The sequence below is a fragment of the Microtus ochrogaster genome, chromosome 26 (genome assembly GCF_000317375.1).
Source record: "Microtus ochrogaster isolate Prairie Vole_2 chromosome 26, MicOch1.0, whole genome shotgun sequence".
NCBI classification, from domain to species: domain Eukaryota; kingdom Metazoa; phylum Chordata; class Mammalia; order Rodentia; family Cricetidae; genus Microtus; species Microtus ochrogaster.
In genome coordinates, this window is record NC_022025.1 from 1,380,148 (window position 1) to 1,404,476 (window position 24,329).

The 24,329-nt window shown below is 37.5% G+C and overlaps 1 protein-coding gene across 1 annotated transcript in view; it reads left to right on the forward strand.

Annotated features, from left to right (window-relative positions):
* The first annotated feature begins 7,208 nt into the window (after window positions 1–7,208).
* The window catches only part of Znf804b (zinc finger protein 804B), a 552,504-nt gene continuing 535,383 nt past the window's right edge, over window positions 7,209–24,329 (forward strand). Inside the window, exon 1 of the mRNA XM_005358299.3 lies at window positions 7,209–7,973. Coding sequence (XP_005358356.1) covers window positions 7,866–7,973 — 108 coding nt within the window. The 5' untranslated portion in view covers window positions 7,209–7,865. The remainder of the gene's footprint in view (window positions 7,974–24,329) is intronic.

Sequence of the window (24,329 nt, forward strand, 5' to 3'; positions counted from 1 at the left end):
AAAAATCCAAGGCAGAGGTCTTGAGGAATAGAAGACTATTTAGTTAAACGGTCTTTGGGGGCTTTCAGAGCATGGTGGCTCATGCTTTTAGTCCCAGCACTCAGGAGGCAGAGGCAGGTGGATATCTGAGTTCAAGGACAGCCTGGTTTACAGAGCAATTTCCAGGACAGCCAAGCTGACACAGAATAGCTTTGTCTTGGAAGAACCAAAAACAAAGAAACCAACAAATCACTCTGACCACAGATTTGTAGCTTGCTTATCTGGAACACCAGGACAGCCCTCACTATTTCCTGATAGTTCTATTGATAGTTGTGCCTTGTCGTGGTTCAGCATAGAGCATGAAGGTATTCTTAGGGGAATAATTCATGGGTTTGTATTGCTTCAATGTTCCTGATCCCCAGTGGTTGAGAGACCTGGATCCAGCTTGTCTGTCACTGTGGTTAAGGAAGGAGGATCCAGTGGAGGTTCAGAAGGGCCCAGAAGCTCATGTCAAAAGGTAAAGTTGCTTTGTGGAAACCCAAAGGACAGAAGTTGAGAACACATGTTATTAATAATTTTTAAGAAAACATTTTTTTTGTACTTCAATGAACAAACATGGGGCTGTGGGTATGTGGATGCTCATCTCTAGGAGATGCTGCAGCAGTTTTCTAAAATTCTTGCACTGGTCTCATTCTGTACTGTCAAGTGTCTGCAGAGGGTGCGTTCTACAAACCTCTAGTGGATGCTGAGGAGCCAATAGCACAAGATGCAATACACACTGTTTCTTCTCCTATATCTTTATGACACAGTTTGCTTCCTATTACTTTGCTTGGAGAGAAGCAAACAAACAACTATAAAGTTGCTTTGTTCACAGTTTCACAAAGAGGATTCATTCTTCCAGACTCCAGCAACTTTAGCCCATGATTATTTTTATGTTATTTGCTCATTAAGTTCAAGGAACAAGAAATTTGTGCCATTCCTGGGATCACATTAAGAATGCACAATCTCCTGCTACCATTTTATAAAGATATAAAGATATTATATAATTAGACACATTTTCTTCCTTTTTCCTCTCTCTTTCTCTTCTTCCTTCTCTCTATCTCTTCTTTCTCCCTTCCTTTCTTCCTTCATTCCTCCCTCTTCTCTCCCTTCCTCCTCCTTCCCCTTCTCCTTCTTCTTCTTCTTTTTCTCCTTCTTCACACAATGTCTCTTTGTCCTGGAACTCACTATATAGAACACGCTGGTCCGAAACTCATGGTAATCCATCTGCATCTGCATCTGGGATGCTGGACTTAAGGATCTGAGCCACCATACTGAATTCTAAAATATGTTTGCAAGAAGCTATACACAAAGCTTAGGTTAGAAGGAGACATTGGGAGCTTAAATAAAAGAGGAGGTATGTTAAATACAGTGTTTTCTTTAATGAAAGGTCTAAGTTCTTTATTTTAAATGAAAAACCACAATAATATCATATGTTAAGGTATACAGTAAAAATGAGATTTCTCTATGGAATTGTGAAAAAGGGAAGAGGAATTTATGTAAATGATGGAACTAGTGGAATTTGACAGATATTTCTTAGGATTCTTACATTAAAACAAAACAAAAGAAACAAATAAAATACTAAAGTTCAGATTTATTATATTTGTGTGTATACACATGAACTCGTGTAATCATAATGAATAATTTAACCATGTTAATAACTTAAAATATAAACTTCATTCACCACCTTAATATGAATTCAGTTCCTCATTGCAAAAGTATTTCTAATATTAGTTATTAAGACCACAGAAATATACAAAAAATAAAAGTGATATTCCTAATTTTATCATTAATATTGCATTTAATAGTCAAAACATACATTTTTCAGAAACATTAAAATAAATAATAATTTTAAATTTATAAAAAGTTTTTATATATGTTAGGCAATATAGCATGATGTTGAGGAAATAACATATAAGTCAAGAGAACTACAAATCTCAGAAATAACTCATGCATTTATTGGCAAATGATTTTGATAAAGAAGCAAAGGCACTTTAGTGGAAGGAGGACAGTCATTTCAATAAAATGTGCTCTGTGATTGGATATTAATATCTCTTAAATCTACACACAGACCTAACCATTTCTATAAACATTAACTCAAAATGACTCAAAAGCTTAATTTGGAAGGCAAAGCCATAGAAGAGAATCTAGGTGACTTGGTGTTTATGAATAACTTAGTAGATGTAACACTGAAAGCACAATCCATAAAAACTGATAAATTATGGACCTCACTAAAATTAAAAACACTTGCTCTGTGATATAAACAGCTAAGGAGTGAAAATGCAGGATTTGGAAGAGGACACAATTCAACAATATTTGATAAAAGATTGTATGTAATGTAGACAAATGAACCTTAAGAAAACTTAGCAGTAAGGAACAAATGGTGTCTTAGTTAGGGCTTCTACTGATATGAAGAGAATATCATCACAACAACGCTTATGAAGGAAAAGCATTTAGTTGGGGTGGCTCACAGTTTCAGAGGATTTGTCCATTGTTATCATGGCATGAGATGATGACACACAAGCAGACATAGGCTGGAGAAGGAGCTGAGAGTCATACATCTTCACAGACAACAAAAAGAGTTCTGACATACTGGCTATGGCTTGGGCATTTTTGAGACACTAAAGCTCACTCAAACAGTGACATACTTCTTCCAACAAGGTCATACGCACTCCAACAAAGCCAGACCTCCTAATAGTGCCGCTCCCCATGAGCTTATGAGAGACAACTACATTCAAACTACTACAAATGACTTAGTTTAAAAACTAACCAAAAGTAGTAACAACAACAACAACAAAACAAAAACAAGCCAGCAAAGAAGAAGCATGGCAAGCGATTACATGAAAAGATGTTTGATATCTCAAATCACTGGAGAACTGGGCTTTGACACAATGAGGCACAGCAGAGTCATTTAGATGGTTAAAACATCCAAGTTGTGACAACAAATGCTGATGAAGGTGGAGTTAAAAAAGAAAAAGCTTTCACGCATTGCTGGGGAACACCAAGTCCAGAGCGCCAGTGAAACACCTGGCAAAACTAAACACCGGACCTAGTGATCCATTTTCTTAGGTTTTAGTCCAAAGATTAGAGACTTTCATCACAACATGAATGCTTAAAGCAACTTTCATCCCCAGTGTCAAAATTATGAAGCACTAAGATGTCCTTCAACAGTTTAAGAAGCAAACACAGAGTAGTGCTTCTATGTGATGTGAACCTATTTTCCAGGGGCTTCCATGACAAAGCATCACAAAATGAGTAGTTCAATGACAGAAATTATTTTCACACCATTTTTGAGGTTGATAGAGTGCAGTTGAAGTTTAAGTCTTGGTAGTTTAAACCAAAAATGAGGGCTACAAGGGAGAAATCCACTCACGTCTCTTCCCTAGGGTCTGGCGATTTGCTTGTAGTCTTTAGCGTTCATGGGAACATGGCATACTAACTGCAGCCTCCAATTGGATCTCATTCTCCGTGTGCCCAAGTCTCTGCATCCATCTGGTCACTTCTTAGAACATGGTCAGATTAAAGTCCATCCTAATGATCTTAACTTATTACCCTGCAAAGACCCCATTTCCGAACAAAGTAATATTCAGGGTGATTAAAACGTTACCATGTTTTGCACAGAAGAAGCAATTTAAACCATAGCCCAGTGAACCATTTTTCAGCAATAATATTTAAGTGAGATAGCAAGTCACTAAAAGATTCCTATATTATAATGATATAGCATCCTTGGAAAGTTAATACTAGAGAGAGCTAAAAGATGAACAGCTGTAAGGGATTCGGGGAGCAAAGAGGAAGGATGTGTGCATGGAGCACAGAGGACTTATTAGAACTTTGGCATTATTATGTGTGAAGTGGCAGTGAATTATCCATACCCCATCCTCTACAGGTGGATAACACAAAGAGGGAACCGCAATGTAGTAGTATGGAGATCTGGAAAATACGGCCAATATTGGCTTAACAGTTGTGGCCAATTTACTAAATGGATTCAAAGATGATTTGTGAAGGATTTAAAAGAGTACATGCTAAAATTTATGTTCAATTTTCATGCATATTCAAAAATTTGTATGCGAAAGAATGTCTATTACTTCGCCTAAAAACAATTTAAAAAGCCCCCAGATCACAGACAGCTTCTTTCGTCTGCGTGGCCAGGAAGAAGTTCTCTGAATTAGTTACCTTTAAATCTGACCTGAAGGACAAGGTTCTTCTTGTGAAGTTCAGGTAAGAGAGGTTCGAGTGGCATGGACCACTGGAGCAGTGACAGGGCAGGGGAAAGATATTGGGTGTGCTTGCTCAGGGAACACCAAGAGGAGCAAGGGTGGACGGGGTAGGGCAGGACTGGGAAGGGCATGCAACGAAGAGCCTGGTGGCTAGATCAAGTAGGCGTCTTTGTTGTTTTTAAATCAGTACTGTGCAGTTGGGCATTTTTTAAAAAGGTTTAATCAGGATAGTCTAGGATCTGATCTGTTTGTAAAATATCACTGACTTTTGCTTGTCAAAGAAAACATTGTAAATTGACGTAAATCTTGAGTTAGGAACACTATCGAGTGAGGAAGTGACATATTTGCTCAAGAAAGAAGTAATAATGGTTCAGACTTAGGTGAGGTCAAAGAGTAGAGAGATATGGAGTATATGAGATACATTGTTGAAGATAATAGAAGGAGTACTGCTTGCTACGTCAATCATCTAAATATGTGGGATTATCAAATTGCTTGCAGCTTGAAGTCCATTTTTTTTTGGCTGTTCATATACCTTTCTATGAAATAAAATTTCTTAGATCAAATATTGCTAAAGTAAATGGGTCTTATAAATTTGTGCATAATATTTGCTTTTCATAGTGTTTGTTGTAATGAGGTTTGGCTCATGACTAAAATTGACTTTCTGTAGGCATATTTTGAAAACCTTTACTTTCATTTTATTTTTCCCACAAATGTTAATTAGACCATCTTCTTTTATAAAGAGACAATATGTTACAACTGAGAATCTTTCTGTTTGTAACAAATGAACATATGCATTTGTGTTATTTACATTTATAATACAAGCACACACTGGTCTACTTATTAAATATTACCATATAACAAGGGGAATCAATCATAAGCTGACAAAGAAAGGAAGGTTTAATAATATTATTATTAGAATAGTCTAAATAACAAGTATGCCATGTTTTGTCTCAGTATTTTAAGATTGTAGCAAAACACTTGAAAGCAAAGAAAAAGCTTTCACTTAAAATGACATGACAAAGTGGTTTCATTTATTTGCAAAGAAGACAAACGTCAAAAAATTAAGAAGTTTTGAGAAATTTAACCAAATAATTTTAATCTTTGCTTCCTTTTGGAAAATAAAATGTGAAGGGATGATGTTGTACTAGACAAGAATGTCTGAAAAAGTATCGGGTATTTTGAGTAAAACATAGTATGGTATTACAGAATGTTTGATTTTATACTCTATAGCTTACTAGTACTTTTAGAAAATATGTTTTATTCTTAAAATAATTAGGGATTATTAGGAAGTGTATTTGTTTAATGAATAAGACACTGCATTCTTTGAACGTACTTGAAGAATGTGACATTGTTATTTTTTTCATTGTTATCTTTATAATTCATTCTCACACACTTGCGCTTTGCTCCTCGATGCTGTTTGCTCTTTCCACTATCAAGGGCAAAGCATAGGTATAAACTAAACCATATTATATCCTTTCAAAATCTCCAATGGGGAGTAAAGCTTTGACCTGTTTTTGTGGTATCAGTATTTGCATATACACTTTTTATATGAAAAGCATGGGTTCATAAAATATTTTATATTTTTTATGTTGAATAAGTGTTGTGCAGTTAAAACACTGTTCTTGTTATGGTAAATATGTCAGAATGGGGAAGGTGGTTGAATGTGTTGAGTTTATTCCGACGATCAAAGTTTTTACCTAGATAGTCAAAAGCTAACTGTAACCTTCCTAGAAAGCTTACATTGGACTCCCTAAGTTTCAGTTATCTTTTGGTTCAAGGGTTAAGAGGAAATAGAAGTCTCTCACCCCTAAGAAGAAAAGGAGAGAGAGAGAGAGAGAGAGAGAGAGAGAGAGAGAGAGAGAGAGAGAAAAACCCTTTCAGTGCATACTCAAAAGTTTCCAGAATACCCAACTACAATTCATCTACAGGTTTTCAGATGACACGTGCATCTAACTGCTCTTGAGTAAAATATTCATGATAGTAAGTCGTGTAATAATGTAAACAAAAGTTAGGAAGCTATAAGGTTAAAATAGAGCTCCCTTGCCCTATTTTACGAGCTACCTTAATTGGAAAAATTTAAATACAATTTTATTTTTATATGTTTCTGTCAGGTGTGAGAGGTCTAAGTGTCAGTGGAGAGTGATTGCTCACTACATGGGAGGAGAGAGAGCTCAGGGAGGAACCCTAGATAGACCCCGAAGTTCCCATAGCACCAGTGTTTCAAGGACTCCAGAGCTGAATGAGCAAGACTGAAGGGACTCAAGCACTGATCTCAGAAAGGGGCTGGGAGGGATGGCGCAGCTCACTGAGCTAGCTTGTGGCACAGGAGAGGGCGTTTGCCTTCCCTCTACCCCGAAAGGATTCTTCTTTCTTTTTCAGTGCATTTTCTTTTTGCACAGATGTTTTATTTTCAGTCCAGTTCGCTCCCTGGTGGCTTAATTTACACTGAACCAAACGACCTTTGAGAGTGATTGTTAGGGACTGGCAAAACAAAGATCTCTACCGATGAAAACATCTGCGTCTTAACGGGCAGAGAATGGTTTTTCGTAAGTGAACCTTTGTAGCTAGATGCGTGCATACGTATGCATGCACGTAAACCTCAGCATTGGTTTCTATACCTTCTGTAAGTAAGTTTACCACCTTAAAGTTCCTTTCTCCGCCACCCACTGCCTACCACAGTGCCTCTGAACTGGGCTGAACCTCTCATCCCTACAGGCGGCTGGGAAACTGTTGCTTATATGCTTCTGTTGTCCAGGCCTCAAAAAAGGAGACCTAGAGATCAGCAGGCTGCAAAGGACTAAAGGAAATGCGCTCTTGCTGCTCCCTCCACGGTCCTCCTCAGTCATTCCGGGTGCCCGCCTCCTAAGCCCCTTAGAAAGTTGATGCAGAAGCCGGGCAGAAGAACCAACAGATTGGTGCTGCGGGTTCCAGAAGGCGGAGCAGTGAGTCCGGTGTGGCAGCTGTCATCTCTCCTTGCCTCCCCGTGTACCCAGATCCTAAAGAGCCCACAGCTTCTAGCTGGGCGCTCACTGTCCCCGCGAAGTAGTCACATCTCCAACTCCTAGAGCTCGCCCTCTCCCGGACACTGCAGCGCGGACGCTCCTGGACGCCTGGAGGAACCGCTCCACGCTCCCTTGCACAGGCTGCATCCGCTGCATCCCGGGTTCCGCAGCCTACAGCTCAGCCTGGTAACTCCGCGGCTGGAGCATGCTGACTTGCACCTGAGCATCCCCACCTCGCTCCGCCTTCACTAGAGCGACGGCAGGGGGCGGGGGAAGGGGGCGGAGGACTCTGATTCCCTGGTGGACCCAGGAAGTTGTCCTTTAAAAAGAACATCTTCAGCCAACCTTTGAGGGCCGCCTCGTCAGAGCAGCATGTGGACTGGTTCGCCAGGCCCCCTAAGTGTTCTGGGCTGTCACCGCCGCCTCAGTACGAGCAGCTGCTGTGGGCTGCGAGAGCCACGCGCAGGTCGAGGAGCAGGGACGCGCGGGTTCTTCATCTCCGGATTGCTGCTGGCCTCTTCTTCTCGGGAGGTGGCAGTCACTGTTGCTGCTGAGAAGCCAGCCTGCATTTCCCTGTCTGTTAGTCGCCCAGTGAGGAGTTGAGACTGCACCTCCAGCCGGGACACACATGGCTTGTTACCTGGTCATCAGTTCGAGACATCTCAGCAATGGACACTACAGGGGCATTAAGGGAGTCTTCAGGGGACCTCTCTGCAAGAATGGATCTCCGTCTCCGGTAATGTGCACATGAGCGCGCACACCCGTCCACACATGTTCAAAACCAAATGAAAACAAAAAGAGGCAGTGAGAGATGCTGTCCTGCCTGCCTGAGTGGGTGAGACTCCTAGGGCATAAGCACTAGCTTTAGTTATGAGAGCAGACACACTTTGTAACAACTATAGAGAGGGGTGTGTGTTTACATGTTTCTTGCCATCCAGGTCATTTTGATCCGTAGTGTTTTGCATGTGAATATTTACTGAACACAGTAACTGCAAGGATGAAGGTAGAGCCCCTGCAGAGTCTGCTCAGGAACCCGCTGGTTTGGGTAGTGGAGAAAGTTTGAGTGACACTTTATAGTGTGCTTTAGTGAACTCATACTTTAGTTTAATAATTTTACAGCTGTTTCATAAGAGGATAAACTCCTCAAAGGGTTTGTCTTCTCAAACTGAGAAGATGCACTGTCAAGTTCAAGGCTCAATTAGATTCTTTAGAAGGAAGTGGGTGACTTCCTTTGTGGAAATCCATATGGGGTTGTTTGTTCTATTACATAAAAATATCTTAACCTGCAAATGGCACGCTTTTATTTAACTAAGTAGACTGTTCAGATACTGTCATCCAGAATCAAAGGCCTTGCTATATTTGTCAATTAATTCATAGTACTACAAACTAATCTTTTAAGGGTTCCAATGCGTTTAAAGAAAATGTGTATATGTATGTGTGTATGCATGCATAGTTTGAATATGTACAAGTATATAATCAGCTTTAGACTAAATGGCCCAATATCCAAACTTAATGAACAACTTTTCGATTCTGATATTAAGAGAGTTATTTTTACTTTGCATGACATAGAGAGAAAGGTCTTAATTTGCCGGAGTATTTTGTGCCACCCACTGTCCATTACGGTTCAATACTTCATTAGTGGGAATTATTTGCAAGTGCTGTGTATTATAAATACCTCTGGTTTTCAACATCTGTGATTTGCAGAAGGGATCTGGAATCTGGAGGTTCATGTACTCAGATGCATCACCAATATTCCCAACAACAACCTCTTCCTTCATGTGCTTTAATATGTGTGTTGTTGTAACAGCCCCAACTAAAATTTAGGGAGTCAGAAATGTTGCATGGAAAACTCTGTTTGCTTTAACAGTTACAATTAAATTCACAGGGCTCGAAAGGGACTTGGCAGTTCCAGCTGACTGAAAAATACAGCCTAGAGTCAGCCCGAGCAGCAGGTCTGAATCTTGCCTGCTTTAAAGAGTCTAAGGACTGGAGTTCGTGCAGCCTCAGCAAACTCCTACAGTGTCCAACAACTCAAGGTGTCAGGGGCATTTTCCTCAGGGCAAACCACTTCTTCCTTAAGCACATGTTGCCTTGTAAGCCTCTAATGCTCCAGTTTTCTTCCAGGCATTTTTTTCCTAGTGCATTGTTAGTCTCCGTGGCTGTCTCTAAAACCTTCCTGAGTTGAGTTTTTGTGTGGCAGTCCTCAATACTTAGTACATCTCAATACTTGAGATCAAAGGAGACAGATCTCATCATTATTCCACAGTTTGATTCTCTTCAAGGAGATGAGAATATGATGTTGAGTTAAAATCTCTCGTGTTTAAAGAGGAAGTTTCTGTCAATTGGTCAAGGATATCTCTGTGTCTTTCTGGTTGCCTATGTCCACAAAGCCTAGCTGACTTCATGTAAACTAGTGTGAAAATGTGGATGACATATGTCTGCCTACTAGCCACATGGTTGAGCTGGTTGTCCAGGGTACAGCTGCACACCTATGGTGCACTTGTTTTATAGTTTACTTGGCTAATTGCATTACATGTGTCAATGTATTTACTTTGTTTTCAATCTCTTCAATTTGGCTCACTGGATAATGCTCACTAAAATTATGTAGGAGATATTTAGAAATGTGTAATGTAGTTTTAATATGTAGCCCACAAATACATTCTCTTTCTCTTTTCTTTTCACATTTTATCATTGAATACATGTCTTTTTCAATGTTTGACAAGTCTCATATGAACTGAGTTGTATGGAAAACTGATACTTATTATCCTTTCTCTGTCACTGAAGGTTGTTGAGACAAATCTTCATTTGGTTTAAATTCTCTTTCTATTACATGATGTCTTCTTTTCTAAGGCAAAAATAAGTCACTATTTTCTAGACCCTAGACTCTTTGTCATTGAGTAGCCCATTTGTCTTCAGAATTGTATGCTTGCCTTCTTGATCAACAGGTTGCAAAGCATCAATTTAAAAATACTGTGGATATGTATATATTTTCATATTCAACAATAGCTTTCAAGTTATATTCAGATTGACACTTGTTTATTCATATGCTCAATGTAAATATTAAACTCATTGATCATGTGCTCATTAAACACAACCATTTATAGTTTTTGAAATAGTTATCTAGAAATGTCTTTTCAAATTTAGTGTATAGCATAATGTAAAATTGGCTGTTACCTATTATTTTAACTTCCTAAGGTTTAGTTTCCTAGAGCTAGATCGAGATGTTAGCTAATAACAAACTTTCACTAGGGTCTCTACTGCTTAGTCTTTATCCTTTCTCTTTTACCATCTGTTCTTTATTTGTTCCACACCTTTGCTGTTAGTGGAGCTATTTCAACAATGGACATGGCCATAACTTTCCATAAGTGTACTTCTAGAATAAGGGTATGTTGTATTCTGTCACAGAAAGGAGAAAGGAGACAATTACATCATAGCTTAATAAGCCTTATTTTTAAGTTTTGCTGTAACTATATAGTTTACATAGTATAGATTTGACATTTCACTGTGTAATGTATAATCTACATAAGTCTCCACATATTCAAAAATAAGTATAAAAACTTCCTATGTTCAAGTCATGTCTGTTTAATGGAAACATGAGCTATTAATCTCAAAGTACAAGAGAGAATTAGGTATAAAGACATACATATATACTTACACACATACATATAATTTCAAGAGCTTTCATGCAGAACATATTGAGTCATTATATGTATTTCTCAAAATAAATATGAAATTCAGTAACTGATAAATGAAGAAATAAGTATTTTAACTCCTACCAATACTCACAGATTAGTAAACTGAAAATGCTAGAGTGAAATTCTACTTCTGTCTGCAAAGTTAGCACACAGAAATATCTGATGATTACCTCTTTGTTCTGCAGGAAAACAGAAATTGTGTGTAATGGTAATGAGCATGTGGAAAATTGATTTGAGATGGCATATGTGCCTCTAAATCTAAGATAGAGTAAGAAAAATAAAAGTATTTCTTTATGTTTAATGTAAAAGTTTATTTAAAACATAAACACATTTTGTTAAATTTTAGAATATTTATTTTGTATTTTCTCAACTCTATAATAATGTGATTGGACGATGCCTCTAAGAGTCAGTATTAGGTGGACATGTACATATCTTCAACAGGTAACTCTGTTCAAGATATGTCTCATGTTATAACTCTTTTTAGCCATCAAGACATAAAACTTTGTTACAATAAGGGAAGTATTCACTAAGAAAACTTGAAAGCCCTATCACCATATTTAAATTCAATAAAATAAGTAATGTCTTCCCAGTAAAATAAGCATATTCTTCTCTTGATTCTTAGTTATTTTTATGTATTATGAAATTTTATCTCAACTTGAGATTAATTTTAGTGTCTTCTTATAAATACTTAATCTATATATGGATAATAGTAAGACATTCATAACACTTAATCCATTAGTTACTAACCATTGCTGTATATTTAAACTATGATGCATAATTTATCACCGTTCTTCTAAAAGTGAGACAGAGCTAGAAGTCCATATTCCTTCCTGGGCACAATGTAGCTAAAAATCAGAGAATAACAGCAAAGCTTCCTCTATTCCCCTAAAGTACTGTGTGTGGAGGAGACAGTTTGAACTGCCAATTGCACATACCCTGGTCCTTAGATTGTTTTATGTCTGGTAATCTTATCTCGAGTTGTATTTTTGTCTAAATCCCATAACATCAGTAGAATATAAATTATATATGTATACATACATGTACACATATATGCTTGTGTAAGTATATACATGCATATAGAATACATATAAACAAACACACATATGCGTCATAAGCACATGTATATTCAGAAATGCACATTCAGAAGTGACAGATATTGTATAGACATAGTGGATAACCTTGACGTTCTCTAACAGGTAATTTCCTAAATAAGGACCTAAGCAGTTACACCCTTATCACTTTTATTAAGGCTTATCCTATTCCATCATGTGCATTTTCAGGATACTTATGAATAAATTCATATTAATCACATTATAAGAGCACAAAACTAATGTATTTTTGTGTGTCAAGAATAATTGTGAAGGCCGGGCGATGGTGGCGCACGCCTTTAATCCCAGCACTTGGGAGGCAGAGGCAGGTGGATCTCTGTGAGTTCGAGACCAGCCTGGTCTACAGAGCTAGTTCCAGGACAGGCTCCAAAGCCACAGAGAAACCCTGTCTCGAAAAAAAAAACCAAAAAAAAAAAAAAAGAATAATTGTGAAAACATGTATTCTTTTTTTGAATTCTTGACTATGTACCACTTTCATATTTTTTCAATCAAGACTCGGCTATGCGTTCAATTCATGTTTTCCTTTTTATACAAAACACCATATTAAACAAACTGCTTCCTTTCCCTTGTCTTTTTCCCTCTTTTCTCTTTCCAAACTCACACAAAAAACTTGTTCTTACAGTTTATCTGAAGGAGTGAGCATCATCATTCTGATTTAAATAAACCTGTGTTCATTTAATTTCATGAAATTCCCATAAAAATAACGTCCATATTCAATGATTTAATTTGTGACTTTTGTTAACTTACTCGGCATTTGTTTTCTGTCTTGATTTATTCATTTTAGCTATCAAATTAAGACAGATTTGAGTTTCTACTTTGTATTTTGGAAATAAAAATAAGGCATTGTAACATCATGTGTCACACAGAGTGGATGGTGTAAAACGTAGAACTCACAATTCCCAACTGAAAAATCAGAAGGAATTGTAGTTAAGATGCTTGTTGTACAATGCACATACACTAACCTACCTATTTTCCATGGGAAAATAAGAGCATAGCTTGAAAGGCTGTTGTTTTAAGCCCCTATTCAGACCCCAAAAGAGAAAAATCTGGCGTATGTTCAGTAAGTCCATCAGGTGTCTTTGAGTGTGAAGTTAGCTAGTTATGGCATAGGAACCCTTTAGCATATACTTACATATTCTAAGATAACATTTGAATAAAAATTTAAAATTGTATTTTGAAAGTATCTTTTGCATGTTAACAATCTCATAACAAATTCAAAATGTAGGTAGCACTCACACATATACACAGTATATAAGCAGTACATAGGAGAGACCACATATTTGATAAGTTTTCATAAAGAAGTGTAGTTGTGGTGCTAATAGAAATATAGCAATCCCTAATGTTTGGTCTTAAATATTTGAAGGACTTCCTAAAGTTGAGATTCTGAAGACACAAGTTACTTCTTAATTTAGATATCCTTGGATATATAGACATAGCTCACTGAAAAAGAAAAAAAAAGGATATATTCATTTTTAAAATGAAGCCAGGATTTTAAAATTTGTTTGTGAAAATATTTGATATGTATTCAATTTTGCAGAGATAGACTCCTGATGTGTTGAACTAAATAAAGTCTTCTGTTATTTAAATACTAAATGTAAAACCTGTACATTTCTGAAGGAAATGTTTATTTACTTTTTCCACAGAAAAAGAGAGCTACCCAAATAATAAACTCACTTTTGTTTCTATATTTCTTTGACTGATAGGAAATCCAGAGATAAATCTGCGGCTTATAAAATGATAGGGATTAAAGATTGTCCTCAGAACCACACTGCTTCCCTGTGCTTATCACCTATTTCCAGTCTGCATTTGTTTTGTTCCCTATGGTGCTTATTCTTTTCAAATTTATGCTTTCTTGTTTTATTAATGCATGGAATTTCAGGAGATTTAGATTTATTGTCAAAACAAGTTATAAATAACAAAATATAGACTGTCTCTAGGTAGGAGCACCACTGGGAACTCCTAGTTAACCAGTTCTGAGTTTTCATTTTCTTCATTTCTAGCAAGGACAATTAAGGCTGCCAATCTGAGGCTTTGGCAATGGTGAATTCTTTTTGGCAGATTTGATTTAACTTTCCCCCTGACTATGCATTATTTTGCAACAAATGTTGCAAGTTGGTTTGAAACAATATCCCTATTTTTCTCCTTTTACTTACCACTGATTTTTACCCTTTCATTTCTTAATTTTCACCATTTTCCCTTTTTGACTCTCAAGTAATTGATGGTACAACATCTGTAACTCCAGAGACATTGGCTCCTGTAAACAATGAGCACACACTACTCTGTCTCGTCCCTGACTCAGCTGTATATTCTTTGTACTTACCATTCACACAACTACACATAATCTTCATTTCCAGATCATAATTTAGACTTTCCTCCTATTTTCAGTCAGGAAACTCACCTAACAGCCTCCCCCTATGTTCACTTTCCCTACTGTGGTTAAATTGAATACTTCACTTGCCTTAAGTATCTTTGTGGAGGCAGAAAGGTAGTCAGTTTCTAGTGTCCACTCCTATGATCTTTCTAGACATCCATTTTGAAATGAATGAATATATTTCCCCAAATCCACCTGTAATCGTACACAGACAACATATTTCTTTTCCCTGTTGTATGCCATACATAGATACATTTCTCTTCATGGTTGGAATACACAGGAGACTGTTACAGCTCAACAAAGAACACTTTGGAGTCAAACTCCATAATTTTAAAACATTAGCAATTAAATTGCAATCATAAAAGTTATCTTAACGTCCACTTCTACTTCTTCACAATGAGGAGGATGTTCCTAATATGGTGATTTGAGAGTGACACCTACATGAATTGAGTGTAAATGTTAGCAGTTATTTCCATTCAGATATGTTGATATGTATGTATATTATGATATTGCAAAGTGGAAGGTTGTAGAAAAATCATATACAACTTTTAGATGTTTTCTTTCTCACAATTAATGCTGTTTATAGAAAAGATGTCAATTCCACTACAGCTTTACCTGGCATGAATATGTTCCCTTTGGTTCTTCTGGGGAGCTCTAGGGAGGAAGTTATTTCTGGAATTGTGTCCTCTTAGAGTCTTGTGATGCTAATTTTTCTGCTGGTGGAATAAGCACTCCCTGTTTCTGTGATAATCTTCCTCACTTAATACTGTTTTTAAATATAAAGCCTAAGTTATAGGTGCTTTATTCCATGTGACCATTTTCGAACATGGCTGAGATGAATGCATGGGCTGGTTAGGAATCTGCTTACTTGTCATTATCATATATTAAAAATCTCTGAGAAATGGGTCACAAAATAGGAGCTTGATCATTCTCTGCTTTCAAAAGGATAGTGAGGATGAAAAATAGTGATAGGATATTTACATTATTTTATTGTATTTATTTTGTTGGGAAACATACAATAATTCCAGTGATCACTGTAGCCCTGCCCTTTAGAAAAAAAAAAAAACCAGACCAGCCACAGGGTGGTGGCTTTATAATTATCAACCGTCTCCTGTAGCCTAGACAGGCATGCACTTGCCAAAGGGGCTTTCTTAGCTCTTACCTTTTAGGATCAGTCAGGATGTGATGGCAGGCCCTTAGATATCTTCTAAACACTGTATTTGTATTTGTTCTAGAACATCTAATATTCCAAGCTCACTAAATAGAGAGGTCTCAGGAGAGGAATCAGGGTTATCTCATTACCAATTTCTTAATTTTATTATAATACAGATTTTATTTGACTTTTAAAATAGAGTCCAAACACTCTAAGAATTTTACTAATCAAATTATTTAAATTCTATTTATTTCTAATATTTTACTATGGTGGGCAGAATAATAGAACCTGCAGTCTAATCTCAGAGATGTGTGATAAATCCAATACCTTAAACAAGTAGAAGAGATTTACAGATGTAATTAAAAACATTGAAGGATAATCCTGGATCATAGAGGTGAGCTCATTTTCTAAGGACTAGGCAGGCGTTGGTGGGAGGGAGAGTTTCAAGCTACCTTGTGGCTGCTGCAGAAGTTAGAGTAAGGGCTCACAAGCCAAGGCCTGTAGTTGACCACTTGAAACTATGTCAAATAGGTATACACCCATTTGATACTTCTGGAAAGTTCATAACCCACTCACATTGTTATCTTTATACAAGAGAGACTTCTGATTTAAAGACATAGAAGATAATAAACTACATCAAGTCAGTAGATGTGTGGTAATTTGTTAGATCAAAATTAGGAAACTAATATGATCATACCTACCATAGAGGAACATTTAAATGATATGGGTAGATTAGACCAACAAAAGAATACTGTTTTCTTTTGTGCTTACTCAGGGTTCCTGGTTCTCTCTTCATTTTGACCACTGAGAATTATTGCGTCATCTTAAAACAGGAGTATAGGGAAGCAAGAAGATCTCCATTTTTGATGTCTCTTTAATTATTCAGAGACAGTTGGTAATTTTGCATTGCCTAGGCATATAAAGGACTAAAATATCCATGAGAAAAATTTTCATGTACATAGTACATTGTTTTGTTATATATGAATTGTATGCAAACTTTGCAACTCTTAAGTGTTTATTGTATTTTTTTATGTAATGAAATCTCTGAGATATACTAGTGGTTCTATAGTTCACAGTAAGGTGATAAACTCAACAAGGTGTTATGACATACTTAGGAAACCAGTTTTCATATTTTAAGTATTGTCTTCTTGTCCAACATGCTCATCTGTTATAATATATATATTATAAACTTAATAATACAAGTATCAAATCATTTAAGAGGGATATTTAAGGTTTTTTACTTTAGTCTTTAATTTAATCTTGCTCGAATTCCTATGGGAAAATACATTCATTTAAATAAAAGTGATGATATTAATAGAAGAATTACAATTCTATAAATATCCCCAAATTTTCTATATATAGTGGTATCTAAAGAAAATAAAATTTAAAGATTAAATATAAAATAACATAAAAATACAATGTAAAATAAACTATACAGAATATAGAATATATTAAATATAAAAGTACTATAAAATATAAAATTCAATATAAAATTTAAAATTCTATAGTGGGGATTTTTATATTTTATATCAAAGAATAACATAAAATATAAGTGCTGTGTTGCAAGCATACAGGTTCCTTTTCGTTTTTGATTTTTTAGTTAAGATGGAACTTTAGAGAAACCTGTAGGCTTCAGTTGCATCTTAAGATTGCATTACTCCTTCCCAAGGGAAGCATTGTGTTAACAAAAGATTATACAGTGTCTTATTAAGAAAGTTAAGATGAGTTCAGTGAGATGGCCTAGCAGGTTAGGTAATTCCAGTGAGTCCTGATGACAACTTGAGTTCAATCTTGGGAGCCTATATTGTAGGTGAGGACTAACTCCTGCCAGCAGGTTATCCAAACCACCACCAGGGGCACACCCAAACACCCAATAATGACAAGTGTAAAACAAATGACAATGCCAAGATGAGCTTGACTGACAGCAATGGAGTGAATGAAGGCTGTCAGTTGGTGTCAGGGATAGGCAACCACACTGTATTTCTCTTGCTTCTGCTTCACTTTGATGGCTAAAACAATCTTCCTGATTGAAATAAATGAACAAGAGAATACTGATTAGGTAAGAACAAATGGATTTATGCTAATAAAATATATATATTAGATCCAGGGTAACATCTGTGAAACATCTCATTATCTTTTGCTTAATATTCCATGCTGAAATTCAAAGATACAACTGTCATGTGGATTTAGAAATTTCTTGTAAACGGATAAGAATGGCCCTGGTGAGTTTTCATTATTTGAGAGGAGATATAAATATGTACTTACTGGCAAGGTAACAAGTGATTAAAAGACAGACATATCTATATTGGACTTTTCATGAAAATGACATTCATGTGCACATGATAGACAAACATTATTAGAAAAGTTATAATTTCATAAGCGTACGGGAGGATCAAAGTCAGCTTTTGTTACTAAGCAAACAGTACTACTGCCGAGAAGATTATCTAAAGACTAAAAGTGCTTAATTCTAACTTAAATAACTTTGTATGTAGATATGGAACTGTTCTTGAATGCTATGGCTTGGAGATGATATATACCTTCCAGATCTCTGTTGAAACTCATTACCCTTGTAATGGTATTAGGACACGAAGTTTCAAGGAGGAGATTATGCTGTCAGGAGAGGTTAATGTCTTCTGGGAAGTGGTTCTTTACATACCTGGAGTAAGATGTTACAAGCAAGGGCACTCTCATGTTTGGCTTTTTTTGCATGTGTTTGCTTGCCTGTCTGTTATTTGTCACGAGTTGAGGCAACACAAAGTTCTCACCAAAAGCCTTCAAGATAGATTTTGTGTGTGTGTGAACTTCTTACATGTATCTACATCATTCCTGCCTTTCCCACCCCAGCTTATACTGTATCCTTGAAATTTATGATTTTTTGTTATTGTTGCATATATATATGTGTGTGTGTGTGTGTGTGTAGATGGACACACATGGATATGTGCATGTGTAGACAGCCTACTGAGTCTGTATTATGTCATTAATATGTATATGTTCCCAAGGCCGACTTAAAAATGAACAACATATGCAGGAGCCCATCCCTAAAGAAAACTCATTCTCCCTTTCTTGGGCCGCCATTGACTGCTTTCCACTGTAGTGGTTCATTTAGGTTAGGAATTGTAGAATTCTCTGTTTGACTGCTAGCTTGTCAACTGGTGTCCTTATGGGTGTCTTTTTCAGGCAACCATAATCCTGAAATTTCATGGGTACATTTTCCCTGTCATGTTTAGGGTACATCATCTATCTCACAGCAGGTGTCTGAATCTTACAATCGTTCTACCATTTCTTCTGTGATGTTTCTCTGAGCTTTAGATGGAATGGTTGCATTGCCCATTATTAGTTGGGGCTGGGCATTTAACAATCACTTATTCTCTGTGTTTTGACATTTTTAGATCTCTCTCATGATTTCCAGATGCTGTAAACTAAAAAATATCTTGATGAGGATTAAGAGTGAGAGCCACTCTTCTTTATGGGGATAATGATAGTTATTTAGAAAACAGAAATAAGATTTGTTTAGGAAAATGGCAGTAGTAGGGTCTCTGACCTCTACAGGCATAGGTATTGGCCAGTTGTGCAGTAACAGGCATGGAATCTGAAGTTCAATTAGAGAGCTCTTGCTTACCCACAAGATAAAAGTGAGCAATCCATAGTTCTACTTAGCCATAAAAGTCTATGAAGTGCAGCAATGACTGCAGTGACAGGATAGAATACTCTTTCGAAATAATCCAGTTCAAAATCCTGTTGGAGCAGCAGAAAAGTAAGTAAGACAACTCAGCTTAAATCAAATGTAATGTTCTTGTTCGGATATCCATAGGCTATGTAGTGGAAGTTCTCAGTTCTAGGAGAGATTGCTGGGGAAGTTCTTGGTGATGGTTGCCTATGACTTGCTTTTTTTTTGTGTCATCATAGAAGTGAAGATTTGAGGAACTGTGTTATAAAGGAAAGTAATAAAAACTAACACACCTTAGATTTTCTTCCCATCACTTCTTTGCTGTGAATAAAAAAGCTACATCCATTCTAGTTTCTATTATCACTATCACTAGGATATACAGTGTACCTGAGGCTGATAGAGTCCAGTTCTCTGTACAGCAAAGCACAGGGGAAGATGTAAATGATAATTGATATAAACATATTCATACAGACAAAGCTGGATGGTTTCATCTAGCACATTCAAATCACTTCATTTGGAGAAGTTTTACTAGATGTACTCACTGGCATCTGAGTTTTAAGAAGTTCTATGTTGTTCGGTGCACCAAGAATGAGGCTAGCTCTAAATTCTGTGTGTGATGAGTGCTGTGGTTGACAAAGAGGGGAAGAACAGTGGCCGGAAAGGTTTTCTACTCTATTTGTTAATGTCTAGGTAGTATTTTACTAAGGTTTTCTAGTCTTCCTAAAGCTATAATATCCTGTTCAAAAGGAATTCTAGAAGCCTGGCAATATGACATGAGCACAACCACTTTCTCTCAAGGGGGAAGGTTTGAACAGGGAAAGGTCATCTGTTCAAACAGCAAACAGCAACAACAACAGCAATAACAGCAACAAAACTGTCTGGATGGAGAAAGTACCTTTGGCATAAGCTCCTTATATTCTGATTTGAATCCTACTTAGACTATGAAGGACAAGCCCCTGCTATTCATTAAGAATAGTTACAATGTGTCCATCTCATCTCCAGATGTGCGAGTAATTACCAGATGCATTGACATCAGGAGGCTTTATTAACATATTTGGAGCTTTTGTGAAAAACATTCAGTGTCTTTTGGAACTAAGCTCTTAGGAATACTTTCTTGTGCTTAAGGAGACAGGAAAGGGTTTCCCCTGAGATAAATACCCTAGGAGAGGGGCTGGCCTACTTTAAACTTAGTTAAGTAGGAATTACCCAGCATGTGGGCCAGGAAGTCAGACAAAGAAGGTGTAGGCTGGTCTGGAATCAAAAACAATGGAGCATTTCAATCAAGGGGCAAACGTTGCTCATTCACTTAGTCAATCAGATGTTCATATTATTCTTAAAGATATATGTGGGAGGCATGTAGGCATATCCTGGCCATGTAGCAAATCTAAAGATGAACCACACCATAAAAATTTCTCATGATCCAGACAATCTTGAGAAGTAGTATTTTCTATAAGCTTTGTTAAGGACTTTGGATAAAACTGAAAAGGAAAAGACCCTAAAGATACTCAAAACTTGAAATGGACACACTGAGGTACCAACACCTGCTGTTGAGAACTTGGCAATTCAGTTATCTCTATCCTTTTCAATCTTGTCCTTTTGGCTTCTTCCCCCCTGTGGAATTCTTAGAATTTTGAGACCCTAGCTACTTTCATAAGATCAGGAAAAGGCAGCAGTTGGGGGCAAGGTTCCTGCAATCCTCTTGTTCTGGCTGTGAGATGTGCCTGTCACTAGCACTGGAAGTATGATCAGCTAGAGGCAGAAGTAATACGGTAGAAACTGAACTTGGTTCAGCATCACCAGCCACCCGTCAGGGAGATAATCTACTACTTCATTCCCCCCTAGAAACTGTAGAGGGTCTGGGGAAAAGCAGTCAATGATCCATAGATAAAATTTATGCCACCTTTTGTGAAGAATTCTCTATGACCACCAATGTGAAAAATTTCAATTCAGATACCACTAAATATGAATATATACAAAAAGCACACACTGTGATTTGCTTTTCAATATAAATAAAATAATTGGGAAAGTTCTTTCTCGTAGCCTAATACTTTGGCTTTTAAGGCCATGAAACAAAAAAAAAAAAAGGCTGTTTTAGAAGAATAAGGATTGCATGGAAATACTGAATGAAATTAGGGTACCCTGGAGAATGGACCCACAAAGATGAAACATACAGAAGACGGAAGAGGGAAGGCATTTGCTAGGAGAGCTCTGTGTTGCCCTACTTGGGGGATGTGCATGTACTACTCAAGTACACGGGAGAGAATGTGCAGAGCCAATTGGCTCTACTCTAAAGTTGGTGGAATTTGGATCTGAAGCTGTCACAGACTATTTGGGGATCCTTAATACATGTCAGATACAGGAGATGGCTGAGTAGGAATGGAGCTAACTGAAAAATGTATTTCACAGTAACCTATAAATGTGCAAGCCTCTTCCAAGAAAAGGTAACTGATGTGCATGTGTGTGTGTGTGAAAGAGAGAGAAGGGGAGAGACAGACAGACAGACACACACACATAGAGACAGACACACACACAGAGACAGAGACTGCAGAAGCTTTTCTAGAGTAAATTATAGCTGATATGCGATATAAAGAATCCCGCACAGATTCTAAGGCAAGATCTACTCCTAATAATAACTCCCAGGTTTGGGCTTGGAAATGGCATAGGAATTGAGTGAGGGTATAAAGAACAGTCATGCAAGACCCTGTAGGCTATGTAGTCAGCAAATAAATCATGTCAAGTGAACTAATATATGAGGTTAAATCTCATGACAGCATTCTGTTGTCCTAACTTTAATTCTTATCTCTTACTGTTGGCTGTGCCATATGATCTGGGTAACAATGAAGTTTTCTGAATATTAAGAAAATTATAAATTTGAAAACAATAAAATAGAGTCCAGAGTCGAAATATCATTAATCTAGCTACTCGTGTAGTATATTCATGACGGATGGTCTCTTTCTTGCAAGAGAGAAAAACTGCAGACTCATTTTGTAGACTTCTGCACAGAAGCTTGTTAATGTTACAGACACCTTCTCTCATGCAGTTGCTCAATCAAAATTTCTGTAGTTTCTATATTGCTGTATTTTGCCCTGTTTTATGAACTCTCCCTGTACTCTTAAAGTGGGAATATGAAACATTTTGCTTGTACTAAGCCTACAGAAATGCTTACGGGCATTAACTCAGGGTTGTGTTGAGTTGATTGGACATCTGGTTCAGTCTCTAACTAGCTCTTGGCCACACTGCATTTTTGCCATTAAGATTCTCTCCTTATTTACATGAGATGGCCCTTGTGTCATGCTGCCACCCTAAGGAGTAAGGTGTCATGCTGGAGGTACACAATGCAAGGGAGCCAGTGTTAACTTCTTGAACTACATGTCAGTTCAAGCCATTTTCTGTGACCTGTTGGCATGTTCTCTATAGTGACAGGAAATCTGACACATTTACGTGAATAAATTGGAGGTTTTTTTTTTTTTCTTTTCTGCTCTGCACTGTATTGTGTTGGGGAGAGAAGCGCAAGCAAGGTGGGGAAGTTTAGCATTCTATTTAACCCAACTGCTCCAAATAGGAGCCCAGTGTTTTCAGTTTCCCTCATGAATCTGCTTAGTGGGGGCCTGTTTCTTTGACACAGCATTAGTTCAAGGTAATGATGTAATGTGGCTTTTTCTGTTTCGCTCACTGTCTTTATCAGAGCAAACTGAGAGAGGAAGAAGGGTTTGGTTTTGTGATCTTGCTGCCTTGTAGAAGGAATCTTTCTTTTTATAGGGATAAATTTTTAATTTAAAACTGTTGTCTTTTCTAGGAAGCACCCAACCTCATTATTTTGTCTTAACGTCTTCCACTGCCTCTGGAAATTCTAACAACAGTCATACTACGCTATCGCTTTCCCCCCAAAAACCTAATTTTCAGTACATTATTTGAAATAAGGAAATATTACATGACCAAGCACTATATAGTTATATACTATGAGCAAGGATTTTATTTATATGTAGATAAGCTTTTATATAACACATTTTGTTGATATGATATAAAAAAACTCAAGGTATATCGTTTGCTACTTTGTGTTGCAAAAGCATTTGCATTGATGTGTGGCCAAGGTAACAGAAACCGCTCTCAGCCTTTCAAATAGAGATCTACAGACCTGTTGAAGAGGCTGTAAGAAGGAAAACCAGAGGCCCTATTACCCACCAAGAGTGGTATTTGCTGGGAAGTACCATAGGCTGGAGGAGGAAAGACAAGTGACCTCACGTGAACTTGCAGATATGTGCTTTGACAGACACTGGTGGTGGAGAGGCACAGATGCAGATTCTGAGGCCACCAATTGTTGATTTCCAGTCTTGCAAGAGTCCCAGTACTAGCCTGGCGGCGTGGCACACGCCTTTAATTCCAGCACTTGGGAGGCAGAGGCAAGTGGATCTCTGTGAGTAGCCTGGTCTACAAGAGCTAGTTCCAGGACAGGCTCCAAAGTTACAGAGAACCCGTGTCTCAAAAAAACAAAAAATACTGTTGGTGGTAGTGGATACCGTGCCCAAGCAGGTGGTGGTTATCACTTCTGTCATTGCTTGGGCTAGCCAAACCTGCTGCTGCTTGTCACCACCATCAGAACTCTTAATTGCTAAGATGAGGCAGTCAGACTCAGTCAGAATCAGAAGCTAAAGTTAAAGCAAAAAAGCTCTCTCTCGCTTGCACCCCTCCCCCAGCTTACATCCCCACCCAGTGCTTTCCATTGGCAGCTCTACCTGGAAACCAGCTGGCAAGGGGCTCTGAGCAATGCTCTTCATGGGCTTCCAGCCAGTGGCTTCATCCCAGGGGAGTAGGAAAGTGAGAAAACAACTGATCGCCAGCAGACGAACACTTCGCACTGCATGCATACCGTTCACTCTAGGATACAGAGTGAGGAACATTCATTAGGGAGGAAATCATATATGTCTACATCAGTGCATGATTTCATGAGCTTTCTCTGCACACATGCGTATTTCTAGAAATGTTGGTATCTATAGAAATGTGATAGGTGAGTAGAAATTTTGTGTTCAGGGATCAAAAGAAAGGAAGATAACAAGTAGCCACGAACCAGAGAAAAGAGTTCAGCAGACTCGGAAAAGT